Source organism: Lolium perenne, chromosome 4 (assembly GCF_019359855.2).
Source record: "Lolium perenne isolate Kyuss_39 chromosome 4, Kyuss_2.0, whole genome shotgun sequence".
Lineage (NCBI taxonomy): Eukaryota > Viridiplantae > Streptophyta > Magnoliopsida > Poales > Poaceae > Lolium > Lolium perenne.
This window is the reverse complement of record NC_067247.2, coordinates 331,127,847-331,146,583: the sequence shown is the minus strand read 5'-3', so window position 1 is coordinate 331,146,583 and position 18,737 is coordinate 331,127,847. Positions and strand designations below refer to the sequence as shown.

Here is an 18,737-nt window from a genome sequence, read left to right as displayed (position 1 = left end):
GCCTAGGGTTTGGTGGGCCTGTGCCCCCTCTCTGGCGGTTCTCGTGTGTTCTGGATGCTTCCGGGCAAAATAGGAACCTGGGCGTTGATTTCGTCCAATTCCGAGAATATTTCTTTACTAGGATTTCTGAAACCAAAAACAGCAGAAAACAGCAACTGGCACTTCGGCATCTTGTTAATAGGTTAGTTCCAGAAAATGCACGAATATGACATAAAGTGTGCATAAAACATGTAGATATCATCAATAATGTGGCATGGAACATAAGAAATTATCGATACGTCGGAGACGTATCAATGCGCTGGTCCTAGGGAGGCGAAGGAAACCTCCGGAGTCGATGATGAAGTGGACACCACCGAAGGTGGCATCCATGCTGCCAGACGATCCTGCAGGGATCAAGTGAGGCGCTTCGTGGTGCGGCACGAACTCGAAGGACCCGCAGCGGATTGAATCTCTTGGTTCTGCTGGCGTCGGTGATTCGAGTAGGAACGCCGCGGACGTGACTGGTACTGCCGATGACTTGCCTGGTGCCGACAGGCTTCCCACAGACGGCGCCAATTGTCGAGGGTACACCTCGGCAATGCCCTCCGATTGGGGCTTAGGGTTGACAGAATCCTGCAAGCTGACACAAGACATCGGTTCACAGACAAGCGGGGAGAGCGATTTACCCAGGTTCGGGGCCCTCGATGAGGTAAAACCCTTACGTCCTGCCTGTCTGTTCTTGATTATGAAGAAAATGCGTTACAATGGGGTGCCGAATAGTTAGGCTGAGATCTCGTCGAGAGGCTAAATGGTACGGCGACCTAGCTCTAGACTTTTGGTGGCTAAGGTTGCTAAGATTGATTGTGTCCCTCGGCTGCCCCTCTCCTGGCCTTTATATAGGAGGCCAGGTCTCAAGAGGTCTAACCGAGTACGACTAGGTTTACAATAGTTTTGAATCTAATCTTTCCTTGTTCGGTTGCTTCCTTGTCTTGCCCGTCAAGGATTCTTCTGATGTACCGTCCAGGTGGCCCATCTCGCCTCCAAGTGTCTTCATGGGCCTCCAACTAGACAATATGGGATAGGGCAATGTCGGTTACCCGAAGGGTAATGCCCACATCATCGGTCGATAGCGGCGCGCAACGCTGTTCTCCCTGTTGGGGGTATCGTTTTCGGAGCAGAGAACGGATGGTGGTGGTGCTGAGGTGGAGCGGTGTGCTTTTGCTGTGTCAGCGTCGTCAAGTCGCCGCGGCATGGTGCAGTGGTGTCTCAGGACGGATGCAGTGTGATGGACATGTGCAGGATGGTGGAGTCGTTTGGCGCCGTGGCGGCATCGATGGCAGACCTGGCATGGTCAATGCGCTGATTTCTCTTGAAGATGGAGTCGAGGAATGTAATATCCCAGGTTTAGAGACGATCGAGGGCTAGATTTTAGAAAGGGATGTGCATTGCATCGTAAAATCTGGGGAAATTTCACGCTTTTAAAAGAAAACTACATCGAAGGGGAACAAGTCTCTCTCTCGACACCTTACAGGGTTAGTGTTTCGAGAGTGCGATAGACTTGGACCTAAATGACCTAAACTAGGGTTTTCGAGAAGAGAGGGAAACTTTCTATCTCAATTTCAGTTGCATGATTGAATTCAAATAAGATATGTTTGAATTTCAAATTCAAGCATTAAATGATTATATAATCATTCAAATTCATTAACATAAATAGAAAATCAAACAAATAAAGGAATATCTCATATAATTAAAGCTCATTAGAGAAATTTGAGCTTTGTTGATAATCACACAAGATACAATGTCAATTTACAATATCCCCAAATTGAATTATAAATATTACAACACTTTACAAAACTTAAGAAGAAATGAAAATGAAAATGAAAAATTACAAGATCACATGGCTAAACTAGGAACTAGTTTTCTTCATGAATTCCTGATCATCTTCATCATCTTCTTTGATCTCTGCAATCAAAGACAACAAAAAGAAATGAAGGTTAGGCCAAGTGGCTTGGCAGGTTAGTAAAACAAGTGAAAATTAAGATGATAATCTCAACACTGCCGGAGAGCCAAGCCAGGGACCAAGTCCCAACCTGTGAAGCACACTGGCAGCACACAAGGAGAGCTGCATGCCCTCCACACACACACAGCCAGGGGAGAAGAACCCCAGGACATGCATTGATGTCGACCAAAGGAGCACAAGGAGTGCCAGTATAAAAGCTTTTCACCAGCAAAACCTAGCCATTCCATCGACAGACTCCAAAGGGTAAGAACAACAAGAACCACAAGAACAAGAAGAATAGCCAGAGCTGTTCAACCTATTCCAGAAACCACCAGAATCAAACCAAGCATCACAAGCTAGCCAGGAGGAGCAGGGCAAGCAAACCAACCATCCAGAAGAAAATCCTCTACACCAACAACCTTTCTAGGAGTTGGAGTGAGGTATACCATAATCTTGAACAAACCAGATGGTTTTGTTCAGCATATGCACAACCATGTAGGCACAGATTCACACAAAAGGGTGGAATCACCAGTATTGATCATCACTTGGTCATAGACCAAGAGTAACCTGATATAAATGGCAAAAATCAGGGATCAATCAAAGCCTATGACCATGGTTATGCCAACCAGACAAGTGGTAGCATATTTCCAAATGGAAATAGGAAGAAAACTATCCCAGACTTGTACCTAGATACACACAGACTACCCAAGCCCTTGAAAACCATCAGATATGCAGAGATAAATGTTTTCTGCAAGTATTTTCAACATCAAAAGCTTCTGGTAATCTAATGGGATCACCAGTAAGCATTCACCCAACCACAGCAAGCCTCAGAGAGGGGGAGCTGCCCTAGGACAGCATCAGGATGTTGTCAGGGCCACCTCAAAACCCCAAAACCATCTAGCAAAGCCATCACATCATCACCCAGTAGGGTTCAGTATGAGCTAGGGTACCCAACCAGTGGTTGGCATCCCTCTAGCTACATCAAATCCATCCATAAGATCATCACCGCTTTGCAGTTCACATCATTTATCCACTAAAACAAATAAGGCAATACAGATAAATGATATACACAAGCTAACCATGCAATAGAGCCTTGCAGATCACTGCAAGCATCAGTAGAATGCTTTATCAAACAAAAGCTTGCACCAGTACCAGATATGGAGCCACACATACACAGAGATAAGCAATAGTAAGGCACAGACAGCAGGTGACCAGTCCACCAACCAGCAGCTGATGATCATCAGAGCTTATTAGAGCATGCCAGTGCATGCTAAGGCATCACTGAGCAGCAGAGCATGGACCATTCAATGAAATAAGCCATAGTTAAGCAACAATTGTATCACAGATAATCAAATCAATCATATTCAGGAGCAAACCATCCAAGGATGGAGCTATCTTGTAGCAAGCATGCTCAACAGGGCATTTTTATGAACAACAACACAAGGGATAGCACACCAGGAGCACTGGCACTTGCAAAATGCAAGGATTATGCACAATAATCAAGCGAGGAGCTAGGAAATGAACACATATGAGAGGCATGACACATACAACAATAGCTGGAGCAGCATAGCAAGCCATGAGCATCACATCATGCTCATGAGCAAGTATAGAAGCACCACAGGAAAAGGAATTGCATGTACATGAGCATAAGGTTAGCACACGCGCATAAGCTAGGAAGAGAAGAGCATCAGCACAAGCACCGTAGCAGCACAAGCACAGGCATGGCCACAGAAGTAAAGCGCAGCAGCAGCACACACAGGAGCAGGCACAGCAGCCATAGCGCGGCAAATAGCAATAGCATCACGGCACAACACATCATCTCCGTGAGGAGAGGTAGCCGCAGCTAAGCTAGAAGGAGGAGGAAGATCAGAAGAGAGAGAGAAGAGGAGCACTTACATGCGTAGCGGGATGAGCACGGCCATGGCGGCACGGTGGCACACGCCGGGCGAACGGCGGCGCCAGGCCAAGCCGAGCCAGACCACCACCTCGCCGCAACGCCAGCATCACCAAGGCGGCGCCACAGCGCCAGGAACGCCGGTGGGCGGCGGATCTTCACGGATCCGTACGACCGAGGCACATCGAGGCTGGGGTTGAGCAGGAACGGCGGCGAAAGTCAGATCGACACGGACAAGACGGTGCGCCGTCGAACGGCGGTTCGATGGGCAACCATCTCATCGCCGGCGATGGCCGGAGATAGCCGGAACAATTCGGCGACGGCGCAGGCGATGCGGGCGTCGCGGGAGAGCAAGGGATTAGGGTTTCGTGAGAGAGAGTGAGGAAGGGGGCGAATGAGTCCGACCGAGCTGGACTATGCGGCTCGGGTTAGACTCAACCCGTTGGGCTCCACTGTCAAGTGGGCCCAAGGGGCAATTTGGTCATTTCACATTTTCAAGTAAACTAGAAACTTTGAAATTGAATAGAAAATGATTAAAAGCTCTAAAAAAATAATTAAAAGGGATTTCTATTTTCGTACCCTCGGTTCCTTAGTTGTGCTCAGTTTTCCCCAGCTCCTTAGTTTTTCCTCAGTTTTCCCCAAGACCTTGTCTGAAACCATCACAGATGCTGTAACGGCCGGTTGCCCGACGGTTGACCGTTATCTTCTGACTAGTGGGGCCACGTAGAGCCCGCAAAGACACGTCAGACCATCCATCTTTGTTTGACCGTAAGCATCGCTGTATCCCTGACCAAAACGCGCACGAGTGGGGCTTCGGTATATCGAATGACAAGTGGGCCATGGCGCTGATACAAGGGGCAATACACGGGTAGGAATAGATTTTTAAATGGAGCTCTACAGCGATGGCACAGAGGAGGTGACCTGCGGGGTGCCGAGATGAGATTGACGTCAACAAAGAACTGCATGAGGCGAGACCAGACGCATTAGATAGATATGAACTAGACGCGTTTAACCATGCAAAGAAGAGAAGAAATGGTCGACGACATCGACGACTACCTCAAAACTTTGACTGACCGTGTCCGACACGAACGCGAGCAATGTAGAGAAAACTAGTGTCTCTCCTTTCTGGCGTGTATAGATGGGTGCTAGAAGAGTGTGGTGGCGAAGGGAAAGACCTCGCGGTGGTCTGTGGCGTCCAGCATAGCGGGGCGGTGTGGCCATTCCCACATCGGCGTGGATGCATGTTCGGCATTGGCATTAGCATGTACGTTCGGCATTGGCCTCGGTGGTATCTCTGGTGTGTCAATGATCGAATGAGGGGACGGGATTGAGGGTGCATCCCGACGGTGACCTAGCAGTGGCGGCGAGCATAGCCGTTCTTACCATGCCGATATCGGCATCGGCAAAGTTTGGAGGCTGTGTTGCTCGAATCAAGGAGGGATTTGTTTCTTGTACGCCAAAAGTGATTTGAAACAAGTTTCGTGTTGAAGGTTAGGTAACGAAAGTTTGTAACTAAGCCCAAAATTATACTAGCGCCATGGTGAGGTTCTTTTTGATAGAGCTATACGGTTGGGCAAACTTTTTTGACACTTTTTAGATAGGGTTCCTTGTTGTTACACGTATGGCATCATGTATGGAATATTTGGGGTCATTTGGAGATGTTCGAAAAAATCACTTTGCTTAAACGCATGCCGTTTCGTCTCACTGAAACCAGCTTTTCTAACAAGGTGATTTATTCTACCTTCTCTAAATGACCTCAAATTTCATACAGCTGATCTTCTATACATAGATAGATAGATTGTTTCGTTTTTATATTTTTCGAACTTTTTATTTCCCTTTATAATAACCAATTGATTTTCAGGTCAAAACCTCGAAAAACAGCATCATGTATGGCATCATTTTCGCCATAAATTTCAAATTTTGTGAAACTTTCCCTTTTAGATATTCCTTGTTATAGATATGGCATAATGTATGCCAAATTTGGTTAGGTCTCACTGAAACCAGCTTTTGTAACAAGTTAGGTTTTTTCGACCATCTCAAAAGGGATTTTTTTTCTACCTTCTCTAAATGACCTCAAAAATCATATAGACGATCTTCTATACAAAGATAGGTAGATTGTTTTGTTTTTACATTTTTTTGAACTTTTATTTCCCTTTATAATACCCATTTGTTTTCAGGTCAAAACCTCGAAAGTTAACATAAATAGATGGTGAACCCTTCCAAACTTCAAATACAGAGATAGATAGATTGGTTCGTTTATCATTTTTACCGTGAATAGTAATGGCTACAAGAAATCGGTGATGGTTTATCATTTTTACGTGAAAAGTAATGGATACAACAAATTGGTGATGGTTTATCATTTTTTTCGTGAAAATTAATGGCTACAACAAATCGGTGATGGTTTATCATTTTTTTGCGTGAAAATTAATGGCTACAACAAATCGGTGATGGTTTATCATTTTTTTCATGAAAATTAATGGCTACAACAAATCAGTGATGGTTTATCATTTTTTGCGTGAAAATTAATGGCTACAACAAATCGGTGATGGTTTATCATTTTTTGCGTGAAAAGTAATGCCTAAAAGAGTTTATAATTTTTAGCGCGTGAAAATGAATACAGAAAACCGCCCTTTAGCATACTTAGAGAGTGGAAGGTAACCGCCGACAGAGAGAGAGGGGTTATCCTGCCTGTTAGATCATACGATCAACGGTCGGCGGGCACGATCCGCGTGACATGGGCTAGACCAATCAGGGCAATGTTGCACGTGTGAGAGAATTTGTGGAGGGAGAGGGCAAAACTGAGTAGTATCAAGAAACCAAGGGCACCTATGTAATAAACAGACTAAGGGATTCAAATATGAGATTTAAAAATGGAAAATGCGTGTTTTGTACAATAAAACCCATCTTGGCTTATCTCAAACTATTTGCAATACAAATATACATGAGTGTGAGAATTGTGGCCTCATTTAGACAAAGTATGTTTTGGGGAAAGCTGTTTTGGGATGGGCTTATTGTGGAAAACCATGCACCTTCATAGCTACTAGGTGATTTGAGAAGGCCTTTGAGAAGTGGCAATTTGTGGTAAAACTTGATTTATCTATGACTTATCTATGTTTTGAGAACTGGCAATTTGTGGTAAAGACTCCATGAGTATGTGCCACTATTTTTCGGAATTTTTTGCACATTAAATGACTCATTTAACTAGTTAATCCCATTTGTTGACTGTCTGTTGACCAGCTACTTGAGGGTAAAACTGAGCATATTGCACTAGCCAGTATTAGCACTCAAGGGGAAAACTGAGCACACAAAAAATGCTAGTATAATACTCGAGGTTATACCTGAGTATATCTAAATTTCCAGGGTTAGACTCGAGGACGCGTGTTGCGGTGCAGAAATGGAAGACGTGCAATTGTTGACGCGTAGACGCCGGTCGCGGTGCAGAAGTCGAAGACGTGCAATCGTGGACGCGTGTCGCATTGCAGAAGTCCAAGACGTGCAGACGTACAGCGGTGGATGCGTAGGATGCGGGTCGCATTAACCACCCCTTGCCTTTATAGACGCATCCTCCCACTATCTCTATCACTCTCACTCGCCTACGCAACGCCGCCTCTCTCACATCCCATCATCTTCTCCAAAGCAAAAAACCCTCTCCCTCTCCCTCTCCTCTGCCGGCGAGATGGACAAGGAGAATGCCAATCCCATCGTCCACGGCGCCGTCGGCTCCAAGCGCGACACCTCCCTCTTCGACGTCGTCCCCTCAACGGACGTTGCCGCCGTACCCTCAACGGACGTCGCCGCCTCCTCCGCCGGTGCATCGGAGGCTGCTGCCGCCGGTGGCGCTCAGATCCCGCCGGGATGGGACCCCTACGAGAAGGTGCCGTACGTCCCGCCCCCGAACCCCTACGACACCTCCATGGAGGACCCATGGAACGAGGTAACTACGGTTTGCTTCCTTTTTTGTTCCCCATTCCTTTTTGAACCCTATTTTTGCTGGTGTAGATGGATCTGTGGATGGATGAGTATTGGGCTAATATTTACGCCGATTTTATTCCATTTTACTTTGATCCCTCCTTGATTTCGTTTAAGATTTGGGGTTCGGCCGTTCGGTTAATTTATGCAAGTAATAATGGGATCTCAATCAGTTAATTTATGCAAGTAATCATAGGATCTCAATCAGTTATTTTATGCACGAATCAAAAGATATCAACCGTTTAATTTTGCAAATAATCTGGAATGTGTTCAAGTTCAGATCTGGAATCTGTTTCTTTGCCTATGATGAATCGGCAGGCAGATTTTTACAGGGAGGGTTCAGCGAACCATTTCTGTGTACAAATCTGTTGTGCATGAGCTTTGGTTCGCTTACACCGTCCCTGTAGACATATAATCGTGTCCACTCTAACTGAGGCTGCCTCTGTTTTTCCTAACTTTGTTATCATGCACGTTAGTCATCGTTGCAACTCATTCACTAATAGTTCCCGTTTGGTATGGATCAGCTGTCTGGCAGCGACGTCGGCAGCGACGACGAGCACCATGACATCAAGACTCGCTGTGTGCCGGCGGAGGCTGCAGGTCGGCCAGTACGTCTCCTACTTCGCCAAGGGTGTCTACAGGTGCCCCTTCCGCACTAGGAGGCTCGGCGGCACTGACTTCAACTGCGTCCTCACGCATGCCGAGAACATCGGCAACACCAACCCCAAGGTCGGCGCGTCGGTGAACCCCCACTCCTTCCGCGCCAAGCACATGGCGCTCGGCATGCACCTCCGTAGCATCCAGCGGGTGGAGATCTCCGCCGGGCGCATGCCTCCGCTCAAGCCCAAGGCTCCCAAGGGGAGCAACAAGTGGAGGCAGAGGCAGATGGGGTAGGCGGAGTCCTGGACGTGTGCTGCTGCTGCCTCCTCCATTTTGTTGTTGGGATCCCTTTGTTGTTAGCTAGGGATCCCTCGTTGTTATGTTGTTAGTATGATGGTGCTGTGAAAAACCTCGAACCCTACTATGTTTGGCTGCTGAATGCAGCTTATTATCTAGGGAGGGATCCCTATTATCTATCCCTATTCTACTATATGACCTTGTGAATTTATCGTACATTCCCTGTAGATTTGCTTCTAGATTTAACTACATACATATGGACCAGATGGTGTACTAGATTGGGCTCCCTACTAGATTTGCTGCCATATTGGGCAAACAACGAGGGCCAAAAGGCACAAATAATAATTGAAGAAATACAGAAATGCAAGCTTCTCTAGATTTGATACTAATTAGGTCAAAAAAGCAGAGAGAAGGAGGCAGAAAAGGTACTCTTAAAAGGGAAAATGCCAATTTGGGCCGAGAGAGACAAAACCCAGCTCCTGCTCACGTGCAACCAAACGCTATCTCGTCCTGTCCCACGCGGTCCCTTTCTACCAGCCCCACGCGACGCGGGCCCACACGACGCGGCCCCACACGTCAGCACAGAACGGTCAACTAAACGGGAATCCTGCCGTCTGAGCTGCTTCTGCGCGTTTCAAACAAGGACTTGGGGAAAACTGAGGAAAAACTAAGGAGCTGGGGAAAACTGAGCACAACTAAGGACCCGAGGGCACGAAAATAGAAATCCATAATTAAAAATATGAAAACCCCTCAGCATAAAATTCTCTATCATAATAAAATATAAAAAGGAAGTGTTGGAGACAAATAAGAATAAGTCATAATTTGATGAATATTAATTCATAAAAAATAACCCACTCTATTTTTAATAATAAAATAAGTCCATAAATCCTTTGGGACTTTAAAAAACACCTTGACAATATTTCAAGGTAGTACTTTACCCTAAACAGAGTATCCCTAAATCATTATTAGGAATTACCTCTTACATGAAATGATAAGCATTGGAAAGGGGGGGGGGGGAACAAACCCTAAAAATGGAAAGCATGCATAATTGCTTCTTTAACCATTGTCCTTATCGGACAATGATGCTATTTTTCAGCAACAGAGGACAAGGGTCAGTCCACACCTTCCAACTGCAATACTTTGCAGTCTTCAGGCAAGTTCATCGCTTGCTCATGTCATTTGAGTATTTTTACCAAATTACTTGCAAAGTACTATGTTTATCACTATTGCATAAAAAGCAAAACCACTATTTTCATAACTATGAATATGACTATGTTGTGGGCAATGGAACCATGGATTGTGTTGATATGGTGGAGGTTCCATTGCAAGGGTTTATATCCATCTAGGATTAAACAACAAATGCCGTCCAGTGATTCTTGTGCCATAATACCCGTGTTAACCATAGGATCTGGAGTGGGACGGAGTAGCCAATTGTATTTCCACCTCTTGTACATCAACGGATGCACTTACCGTAGCAGTTGTATCTTGCGAGAACAACCGGAGGGTGGGGATCCCAGTCTAAATTCCCCACGGTAATGCGGTCTATGATGGGTTGCATCTACCGGCGAAGGAGTTTATGGTAGAGCCCAGAACTATCGTCGTGGTCGGGGCCATCCTTAATTGGTATAAGAGCACCGGCGAGGACCCAAGGCCGGGGTATGCAACAAAGGGTGGGTGTGCGAGGTAGCGGAGGAATATGATTTTGCTATGAACTTATACCGGGCCTCACACCAAAGGAAGTGTGGACGGGAAAGCTGCCCGGTTGGCACCAAGGTTAAGATCTCTTATGGGTAAAGCAACACACCTCTGCAGAGTGTAATGAATCGTGACCTGTCACTCCCTGTTCCGGGATTTGGAACTGCGAACGCTGCCGGAAAGGAACTCCATGAAGTTCTAGTAAACCGGTGAAGGCTGACGTACATAGTTCTTCTGAATAAAAGCAACCTCTTGAAGAAATGATTATCAAAACCTGCATTGGTATTAGACTTTCTGGTCTGATATCGTAGCTAGTGCATTAAACACCTCTTTTCTATAATGAACTTGTTGAGTACGCTCGTGCTCATACCACTCCTAAATCCCCTGCTTAGATTGCCTGAATCGACTTTAGGAAGACAACGACAACCAAGACGGAGCAGAAGACATCTGCTATGAAGAACCAGACCTCTCCGGAGGTATAGAAGGAGTTGACTACCTCATCGTCTATGGAACCGGGGAGGGTTCCGGAGGAGAACAAGCGTAGACCTATCTAATAGTAGTAGTATCCGAGCAGTACAAACACTTAGTAATTAACTACTCGTTGAGAATAAATGTATAACTTGGTAAGACTTCTATATTGTAAGTTGAGTCGGGTTCACCTCGAACCCAGGAGTATTCCTCTTAGGACCCAAGAGGAACTCCGAGATGACATGTATATATGGCTTGTAATAATAAATGAATGAGTTATGGATCTGTTGTGTTCTGTTGTACTACTCTGAGGGATGTAATATTTGCGGATTGGTACTCCGTGAATGTTATATCAACGACTGGCATACTACAACATGCAATGGTATGCAGGGTCACCACAAGGAAGACGGTGGTAGCAACTTCTATGGCGTGTGCGTTGGCGTATGCTGAGAGTCTGCTTGAGTGGATGCGCTTCTCATCTGCTATTGGGCGGGCTAGGAAGGTATTTGGTTTTTGGATGATATGAGTTGGTGAATTATCACCCCCTTCATCCCTCTATAGGTTTAGCGAGGTGATTTTGAGTTTGATCTTTTGTATTGCTCTTGTAAGATATTGTGAATAATCTAATAAAAAAAACCGGGGCGATATTTTCCCCATTTCCAAAAAATGAGAGAAGAGAGTGTAATGTTGAAGCTCATCGCTTGGTAAGGTTTGCTTAATCCTTGCCAGCAGGTCGTTTTGTGTGGCTTTTAGGGCCACCTCCTGGTTTAGACATGGCTGTAATCTTTGAATCAATATATGAATAAAGGCATGTGAGGTCTAAAAAAAAAGGAGGCGGCTAGCCAGCATCCGGTGCTGGTTTGTTCATCCCAGCATCCAAGTGCTGGTTTCTTCATCCTAGCATCCGGGTGCTGGTTTGGCTGATTCAACATCCGGCCAGCAAAAAAGGAGGTTACAGGTGATGGAGAAATCATCAATTTGCTCCTCCAAATACTTGTTCTGCAAGACGAAACTTTCATCTCTTATTCCTCCTCCGGATCTCTATGAAGATCTGGATTTCACTGGAAACTGCAACTACTGTAGATCACAAAACAACACGTGAGTTCCTCATACAGGAAAACATCTTAGCAACAATGTTAAGGCAACTTCAATATTACCTAGAAAGCAACTTAGCATCAATGTTTAGCAAAGTCAAATATAATCAGAAATCAACTCAACAAGAAAGCAGTGGGCAAGTTAATAAAAATGGACAATCAACTTACCTTGGATAGGGGCAACGGCGCGCTTGCGCTTGCGCTAGGCATGATGGCGCCGTGCCTGCTCGAGTTAGGCGCCATGGTCTCCTCCACTACCACGCTTGAGATGGTACTAGCTACGCCTCCCGGGATTCACCGCTTCTCGGTACAACTTAGCAATATCACAAATAAGCAACTTAAGCATGTTGGCTAGGCAACTTAGTTAGACCAGTGGCCAAATTTTGACAAAGACACGTAAGGGAGAAAAACTTCGGAAGGAGTTGCTCCTTGAAATCCAAAAGGTGAACGATATCACACACACACCTAAAAACCTAGGTTACTAGATTCCTTGGGGATCTGGGTAGCAACATAGTAGATCACACATCAAAATCGCAACCCAACTACACCATAGATGCTTTGCCTTGGAAAAAAATAACATAGCATGTAGCAACAAAGCACGATATGTAAAAGCAAATTGGCAAAGGGTACACTCTCCATTGATTGGCACTATGTGCAATTAACTTAGGGCACGCGTGTAGCAACAAAGCATTGTATGTAAAATCAAGCGAAAAAACACTCCATTGATCGATATTATGTGCAATCAACTAAGCATATTCATGAAGCAACAAAGCAATGTATGAACTAACTTGGTTGTATCGCATATGCAACAGAAACAACAAACATGGGACAATTAATTAGATACATGTGGGATCCCAGGTTATTGACAGCGAGAACAACAAAAAAAACCCGCAGAAGCTTAGTTGTATTCATATATGACCAAGTGTATGCAACAAAGAACAAACCTGGGACAACTCATAGGATGAGTTGATGCTGACATTGCATTAGTTGCATACACCCCCAACTGGGATGCAACTAGATCAGGCACTCTTTCAATGAGCTACCGCTGGTGCAAAAAGACACGATGAGACAAATATTGCTGGAAATAAAATCAATATATATACTTAGAGGAGTGTCGAACAACTTAATAATCCCAACCTACAATTGAAAATGCAAGTGTTTAACCAAGGTGACCTACAAACATGGAGTCATGATCCCCTAGTCCATAAGCAATTAGGAGAAAGCGGAAAACAACATGAACTAAAGTGGATAATCAGCTTAATAAAACATGATATGCAACTTAGGATAAAGTGGAAGCAATTTAATTACATGGAAAAAGCAACTTAGGATAAAGTGGAATGCAACTTAAGATGAAATGACTAATCAACTTAAGCTAAAGTCATTAATCAACTTAATAAAATGGAATAAGCGATAAAGTGTAAAGCAACTTAAGGATGTTGCTAAAACATCAAAGTAAACTCGAAAAAGTATGGAACATAGACAACTTTGTTTTTTAGCAAAGAAAAATCTATGAACAACTCCTCATTTGTCGAAAAAAATGAACAACTCCTCAAACTCAACTATAGTGTCGCAACGAACTTAGTTGGACGAGCTAAGAAACTAAAGCATTTGCATGATTGACTATACAGAAAAGTTAAAACACCTAGCACATGCATGTATAACGAAGCTCCCATAAAAAAATCACTTTACTAAGGAGCAACAACTTTATAGAAGTGGCCAAGCAAGCTAATAAAAATGTCATAAACAACTTATCATGTCAAATGATTTGCATCGTGAATAAAAATTAATAACCCTAGTTTCATGGATATGTAAAAAACAACTTAATAAATGGACAATAAACAACTTAAGGGAATGGAATAAACAACTTAAGGGAATGGAATAAACAACTTATTGTGTTTTTTAAGTACCTAGAACTTGGTGGACTGCAAGCTGCAAATTAGGAGAAAGCATAAAACAATTTAAGCTAAAGTGGATAATCAACTTACCGAAACATGATAAGCAACTTAGGTAGCATCATGAACCTATGGAGTCCAAATGCATAATTCACAAGAAAAAAAGGCAAATGCATACTACAGGTAGATAAATAACAACTAAGTGTGTGTTGCCGAACACCAAATGTAATTTATGCAACAGCAACTTAGAAAAATAAAAGAACACCCTGCAGAACAGACATTATGTTAATCGCCTAACAAGAAAAGTAGACAACTTAACTACAATCAGTATGCAACTTAACAGGCAATCGATGGACAACTTAATAACAATCAATACACAACTATGTACTACAGACAACACAACAACACTATGATATCTCACCATATCTAGCACTTAAAAATAGCATCTAGTATGCAGATAAGCATAAAAAGCCCAAAAAATACACCTAAATAATCGCAAGATATGGTTAATAAACAACTAACATAAAGTTGCTACATCAACTTGATACTAATTTCCTAGTTCTCGGAATTTTTTGGCGGGGATAGGATCCATGGTAAGACAAACTTGTACCAAAAACAACAAGGTTATTTGAACATGGGAGAAGCAACCAAAATTGTTTGTCTTGTTGGCGTAATCGTGGCACCGCCATCGTCCCGTTGCGATGGCCTCAGCCCTGATGTTGCCCCACTTCGGTGGCCTCTGCACTGCCGGCACCGGCAGCAGCTCGTGCAGGTGACCACCAGCGGGAGAACGAGAAGACTGACATTGCAGAATGGCTCAATTCAGCGATATCCAATTTTATAGGATTGTAAATATATAGTAGAATGGGCACCGTTTACATATATTTGTATTTAATGTAGATTCAACTCAGTTCACCTATAGAGATATCCTTAAGAAAACAGTTCATCTAGACATATAGTGAAAGTACCCACTTCGCCTACAAAATACAAACATGTGACAGTTAAAAACTACAAGATGTCCACTCTGTAGTCAGGCCAATACTATGCATCATCATGAATGTAAAGTGAAACTTGAACGTGTTTGCAACGATGCAGAATAAACTGAACCACTTGCGTGACTACTAGTTCAGAATATGCATCGATCCAAAAAAAAAAGTTGGAGCATAATCGAAGCAATCAACAGTAAAAACACACCAGCAATACTCTGAAGGACCCTGAAGGAGCTGGCCCGGTTCCCCCTCCTTGCCTTCTTCCCCAGCAGCAGCCGCCAGCCAGCCATGCCGGTCTCTCTTCCCAGCCCCGTCTTCGGGTTGCCGAGGTGACGCGGCATGCCGCCGGTGTGGGAGACGGTGGAGATTGTGGCGGTGCGGCTGTGAATGGGGAACATGGTAGGTGGGCAACCCATGGTGTGGTTGTGTGGATGGAGGGCGGAGAAGGTGTCATTATCTACGCTATCGTAACTGCGCGTCTGATCAACAACATCGGACGGACCAGGAGCAAGTGCTCGGACGGACAACCAGCACCCGAGCGTTTTTTAGCAATTGGGAAAAAAAAAGAGAAAAACGACACAAAACAAACTCGGGAATAGCCCTATCTTCCATCTTATCTCTCTCCCAAATCCCGCTCCCCTTCTATATTCTCTATCCACACTCGCGAGCTGCGCACAAGCGCGGCCCTCTCCCCGCTCCACCGCCATGGCGTCCATCACCCTGCTCTCCCTCGCTCCCGGCGCCGCCTTCCTTCACCTCCCGGCCTCCACCACGTCCTCCTCTTCCCACTTCGCCGCCATTCCCCGCTCCCTCACCGGCCGGCGGGCCCTCCCCCTCCGCGCGCGCGCCCCACGCCGCGTCACCGTCGTGTGCACCGCCGCGGCCGCGGCCGAGGCGGCGCCCGTGGAGAAGTTCGCCCTCGACAACCTGAGCCCGCAGAAGGGGTCGCGGCGGAAGCCGAAGCGGAAGGGGCGCGGTATCTCGGCGGGGCAGGGCGCCAGCTGCGGGTTCGGCATGCGCGGGCAGAAGTCGCGCTCGGGACCCGGCGTCCGGAGAGGATTCGAGGGCGGGCAAATGCCGCTCTACCGCCGTCTGCCTAAGCTCCGCGGAATCGCCGGCGGTGAGTCATTACAATCTAAACACACCGCCACTGAGCACTATAGCCCTCTGCATCCTACATTGTTCATACAAGGTGCTCAAAGCAACCTGATGCTAGTTATGCCATGCCTTTTCAGGAATGCACATTGGGTTGCCAAAGTACGTGCCGTTCAATTTGAGAGACATAGCGCAGGGTGGGTTCAAGGACGGTGAGGAGATTTCACTGGAGTCATTGAAATCCAAGGGTTTGATCAACCCGTCTGGCAGAGAAAGAAAACTTCCACTGAAGGTACAACCTATGATAGTTATCTGATTATTTTACTGAATCCTGAGTGTCCTTGCATTTGAGTGTTTAGCTTAACTTCTGGCCCTATGTAACTTAGTTGGTTCTGTATCCGAGCTGGGCGTAATTTGACATCGTACTGCAAGCTACATTTTGTTTCTATTTTTAGACTCCACAGATAGTTGACATCATCTTTTCTTGAGATGCAACTAGAAAACCTTACTGGGAATAGTAAATATTACCCTAACTAGCTATATTCCCTAACGCAGCACAGCAATACCAGACTGGACCTAGAACAGTTGTCTATATTTAATTTCTAATGTGGGATGCTATCCTTACAATATGTGTTCTCCTGCTGGTAACAGTTGATGTTCAGCAGATGGAAGTCCTTCCATCTTAACTTTTGTTGTCCTCACTAGTTCACTTGTTAGTACATATGTTGCACTTTTTTAGGGAAAAGAGAAATTGATGTATCAATAACCGAATTTGTACAATCATGCACACGAAGTGAACAAATACTAGTAGGGACATGATTATCCAAAATTACCGTACTCGCTGCTTCTCCTTGCAAGTCGTGTGAACTCATGAGCAACCTTATTAGCATCGATGTTCATCATACTCCAACTTGGTTTATCTGAAGTTGGGTTGTTGTTTATGTTAACTGCCAAAAAAGAATCAGATTTGAGAATGACCGCTTGATCGGTATGATTAACCAGATAAGGTCCTTCGAAGCAAGCATGAGCTTATGCACATGAACATGTATCGATATTTTTTAGATAGTTAGGACAACTGCACCTGTATAATTTGTATAACTCCAACTAAAGCACCTCCTATTACCTCTTCATATGCTGTATCCACATTGATTTTTGCCTACCACTAGGCTGCCACATCCATGAGTTAGAATGATATTAGTATGCTGATACATCTTCTAAACATCAAGCAAACCAGGAGAAAACATGTGTCATTTTCCTTTCACATCTTCAGATTTAGAGTACCCATGTTGTACGGAGTGGGCCTAGTCCATTAGAAGTTGAGCCGAGTCATGGACAGTAGAATCTCCTTTAAAATGAATAATGTCATTATGGTGTGAAGCTTTCCAGATCAGAAGAAACACTAAAGCTCGAGTTTCTTTGCTATCTAGATGTTTAAAAATCTAGTGACAAAGTAAACCAGGAAGGTCCTGTATACCTGTACGTATGTTCTGCTGGGGTACTCCAGTGCCGATGCAAATTATGTCCCTGAGCTCCAGCCTTCATGCACATGACAGTCATGTGGGAGCTATACTTTTATGCCAGCTCACGGATGTCACAAGTACCAGAATTTTCCAATGTTTGCTGCCATTTGTTTTTCTTGGTTGCTAGTGCATCAATATACACTTGCCATCCGAAAATTCTTACCTTGTTTGGCACACCATATATGTTGCCATAAATTGCGTTCACTGGCACCCAAATGGCTACTCCCACTTTTCTGATTTCAGCAGATAACCAGTGAGCCAACTTATAAGCACTTCTGATTGAAAATATCCGTTTATTCTAGCGCCATGCAGTGAAGTTCTATTGGATTCAATTGTGTAACCATTACTTATAAAAAAACAGCTTCAGAGTGAACCTAGCTCACTCTCTGTCATTGGCTTCCCTTGCAGTTTTCCTTCAAATAATCAGTTTCAGAATTATGAAAACATTTGTATCATCTGCACCAAAACGGACTTCATCTGCTACTTTTGATTTGTGAATGCCATTTCTTTTTGGTCTGTATGACTTATGTTAATGTTATCTTTACAAATATGCAGATCTTAGGAGATGGTGATGTATCAGTCAAGTTGAACATCAAGGCTGGGGCATTCTCCTCCTCGGCCAAGGAGAAACTTGAGGCAGCTGGCTGTACTTTAACAGTGTTGCCCAAGCGGAAGAAATGGCTACCAGCAGCTTACGTGAAGAACCAAGCACGTGCTGAGGAGTACTTCAAAAAGAAAAACGGCGGCGCTGGTGAATCTGACGCGACCTCTACATAGAGTTCATTACACACTGTACTTTTCTACCCTTCTCTTTAGCATATGTCTATTGCTCCATCTCATCCCAAACTTTCCATGTACCATGGATTTTGTATTTATGTCATATGAAAAGTATTTTTCTGCCATCTTTTGTAGAGTCTTGCCATGCATGGTCCCTATTGTGGATGTTTCTTGAAAGAAAGAGTAGATTTCACAGATCACCATGTTTGCATTCTTGAAACAAAGCACTAGTTTATAGAATTTTTGCTCATGAAAATAAAGATCAGTAGTAACATAAGGCAACAGGTTTTAGGAATCAATGGTTCATGTTTAAAAAAATCACGTCCCCACTTGTATCAGATGTCTTCAGACATTTAAATCCATGTGGCAGTACTTCACCTGGTGATATGAATCTGTGATGCTTTATATGCCAGCTATTTTCTCGCCATTTTTCTTCTTTCAACTCTGGAGGATAAATCTGTTCTGGAAA

General features: G+C 44.4%; 1 protein-coding gene across 1 annotated transcript; it reads left to right on the top strand.

The window, feature by feature from the left end:
• Positions 1-15,491: 15,491 nt before the first annotated feature.
• Positions 15,492-18,393, top strand: LOC127296458 (large ribosomal subunit protein uL15c). Its single transcript, XM_051326539.1, has 3 exons — positions 15,492-15,996; positions 16,112-16,263; positions 18,047-18,393. The coding sequence occupies exons 1-3, from the start codon at positions 15,582-15,584 to the stop codon at positions 18,266-18,268; spliced, it is 789 nt and encodes a 262-aa protein (XP_051182499.1). The 5' UTR covers positions 15,492-15,581; the 3' UTR covers positions 18,269-18,393.
• The last annotated feature ends 344 nt before the right edge of the window (positions 18,394-18,737 follow it).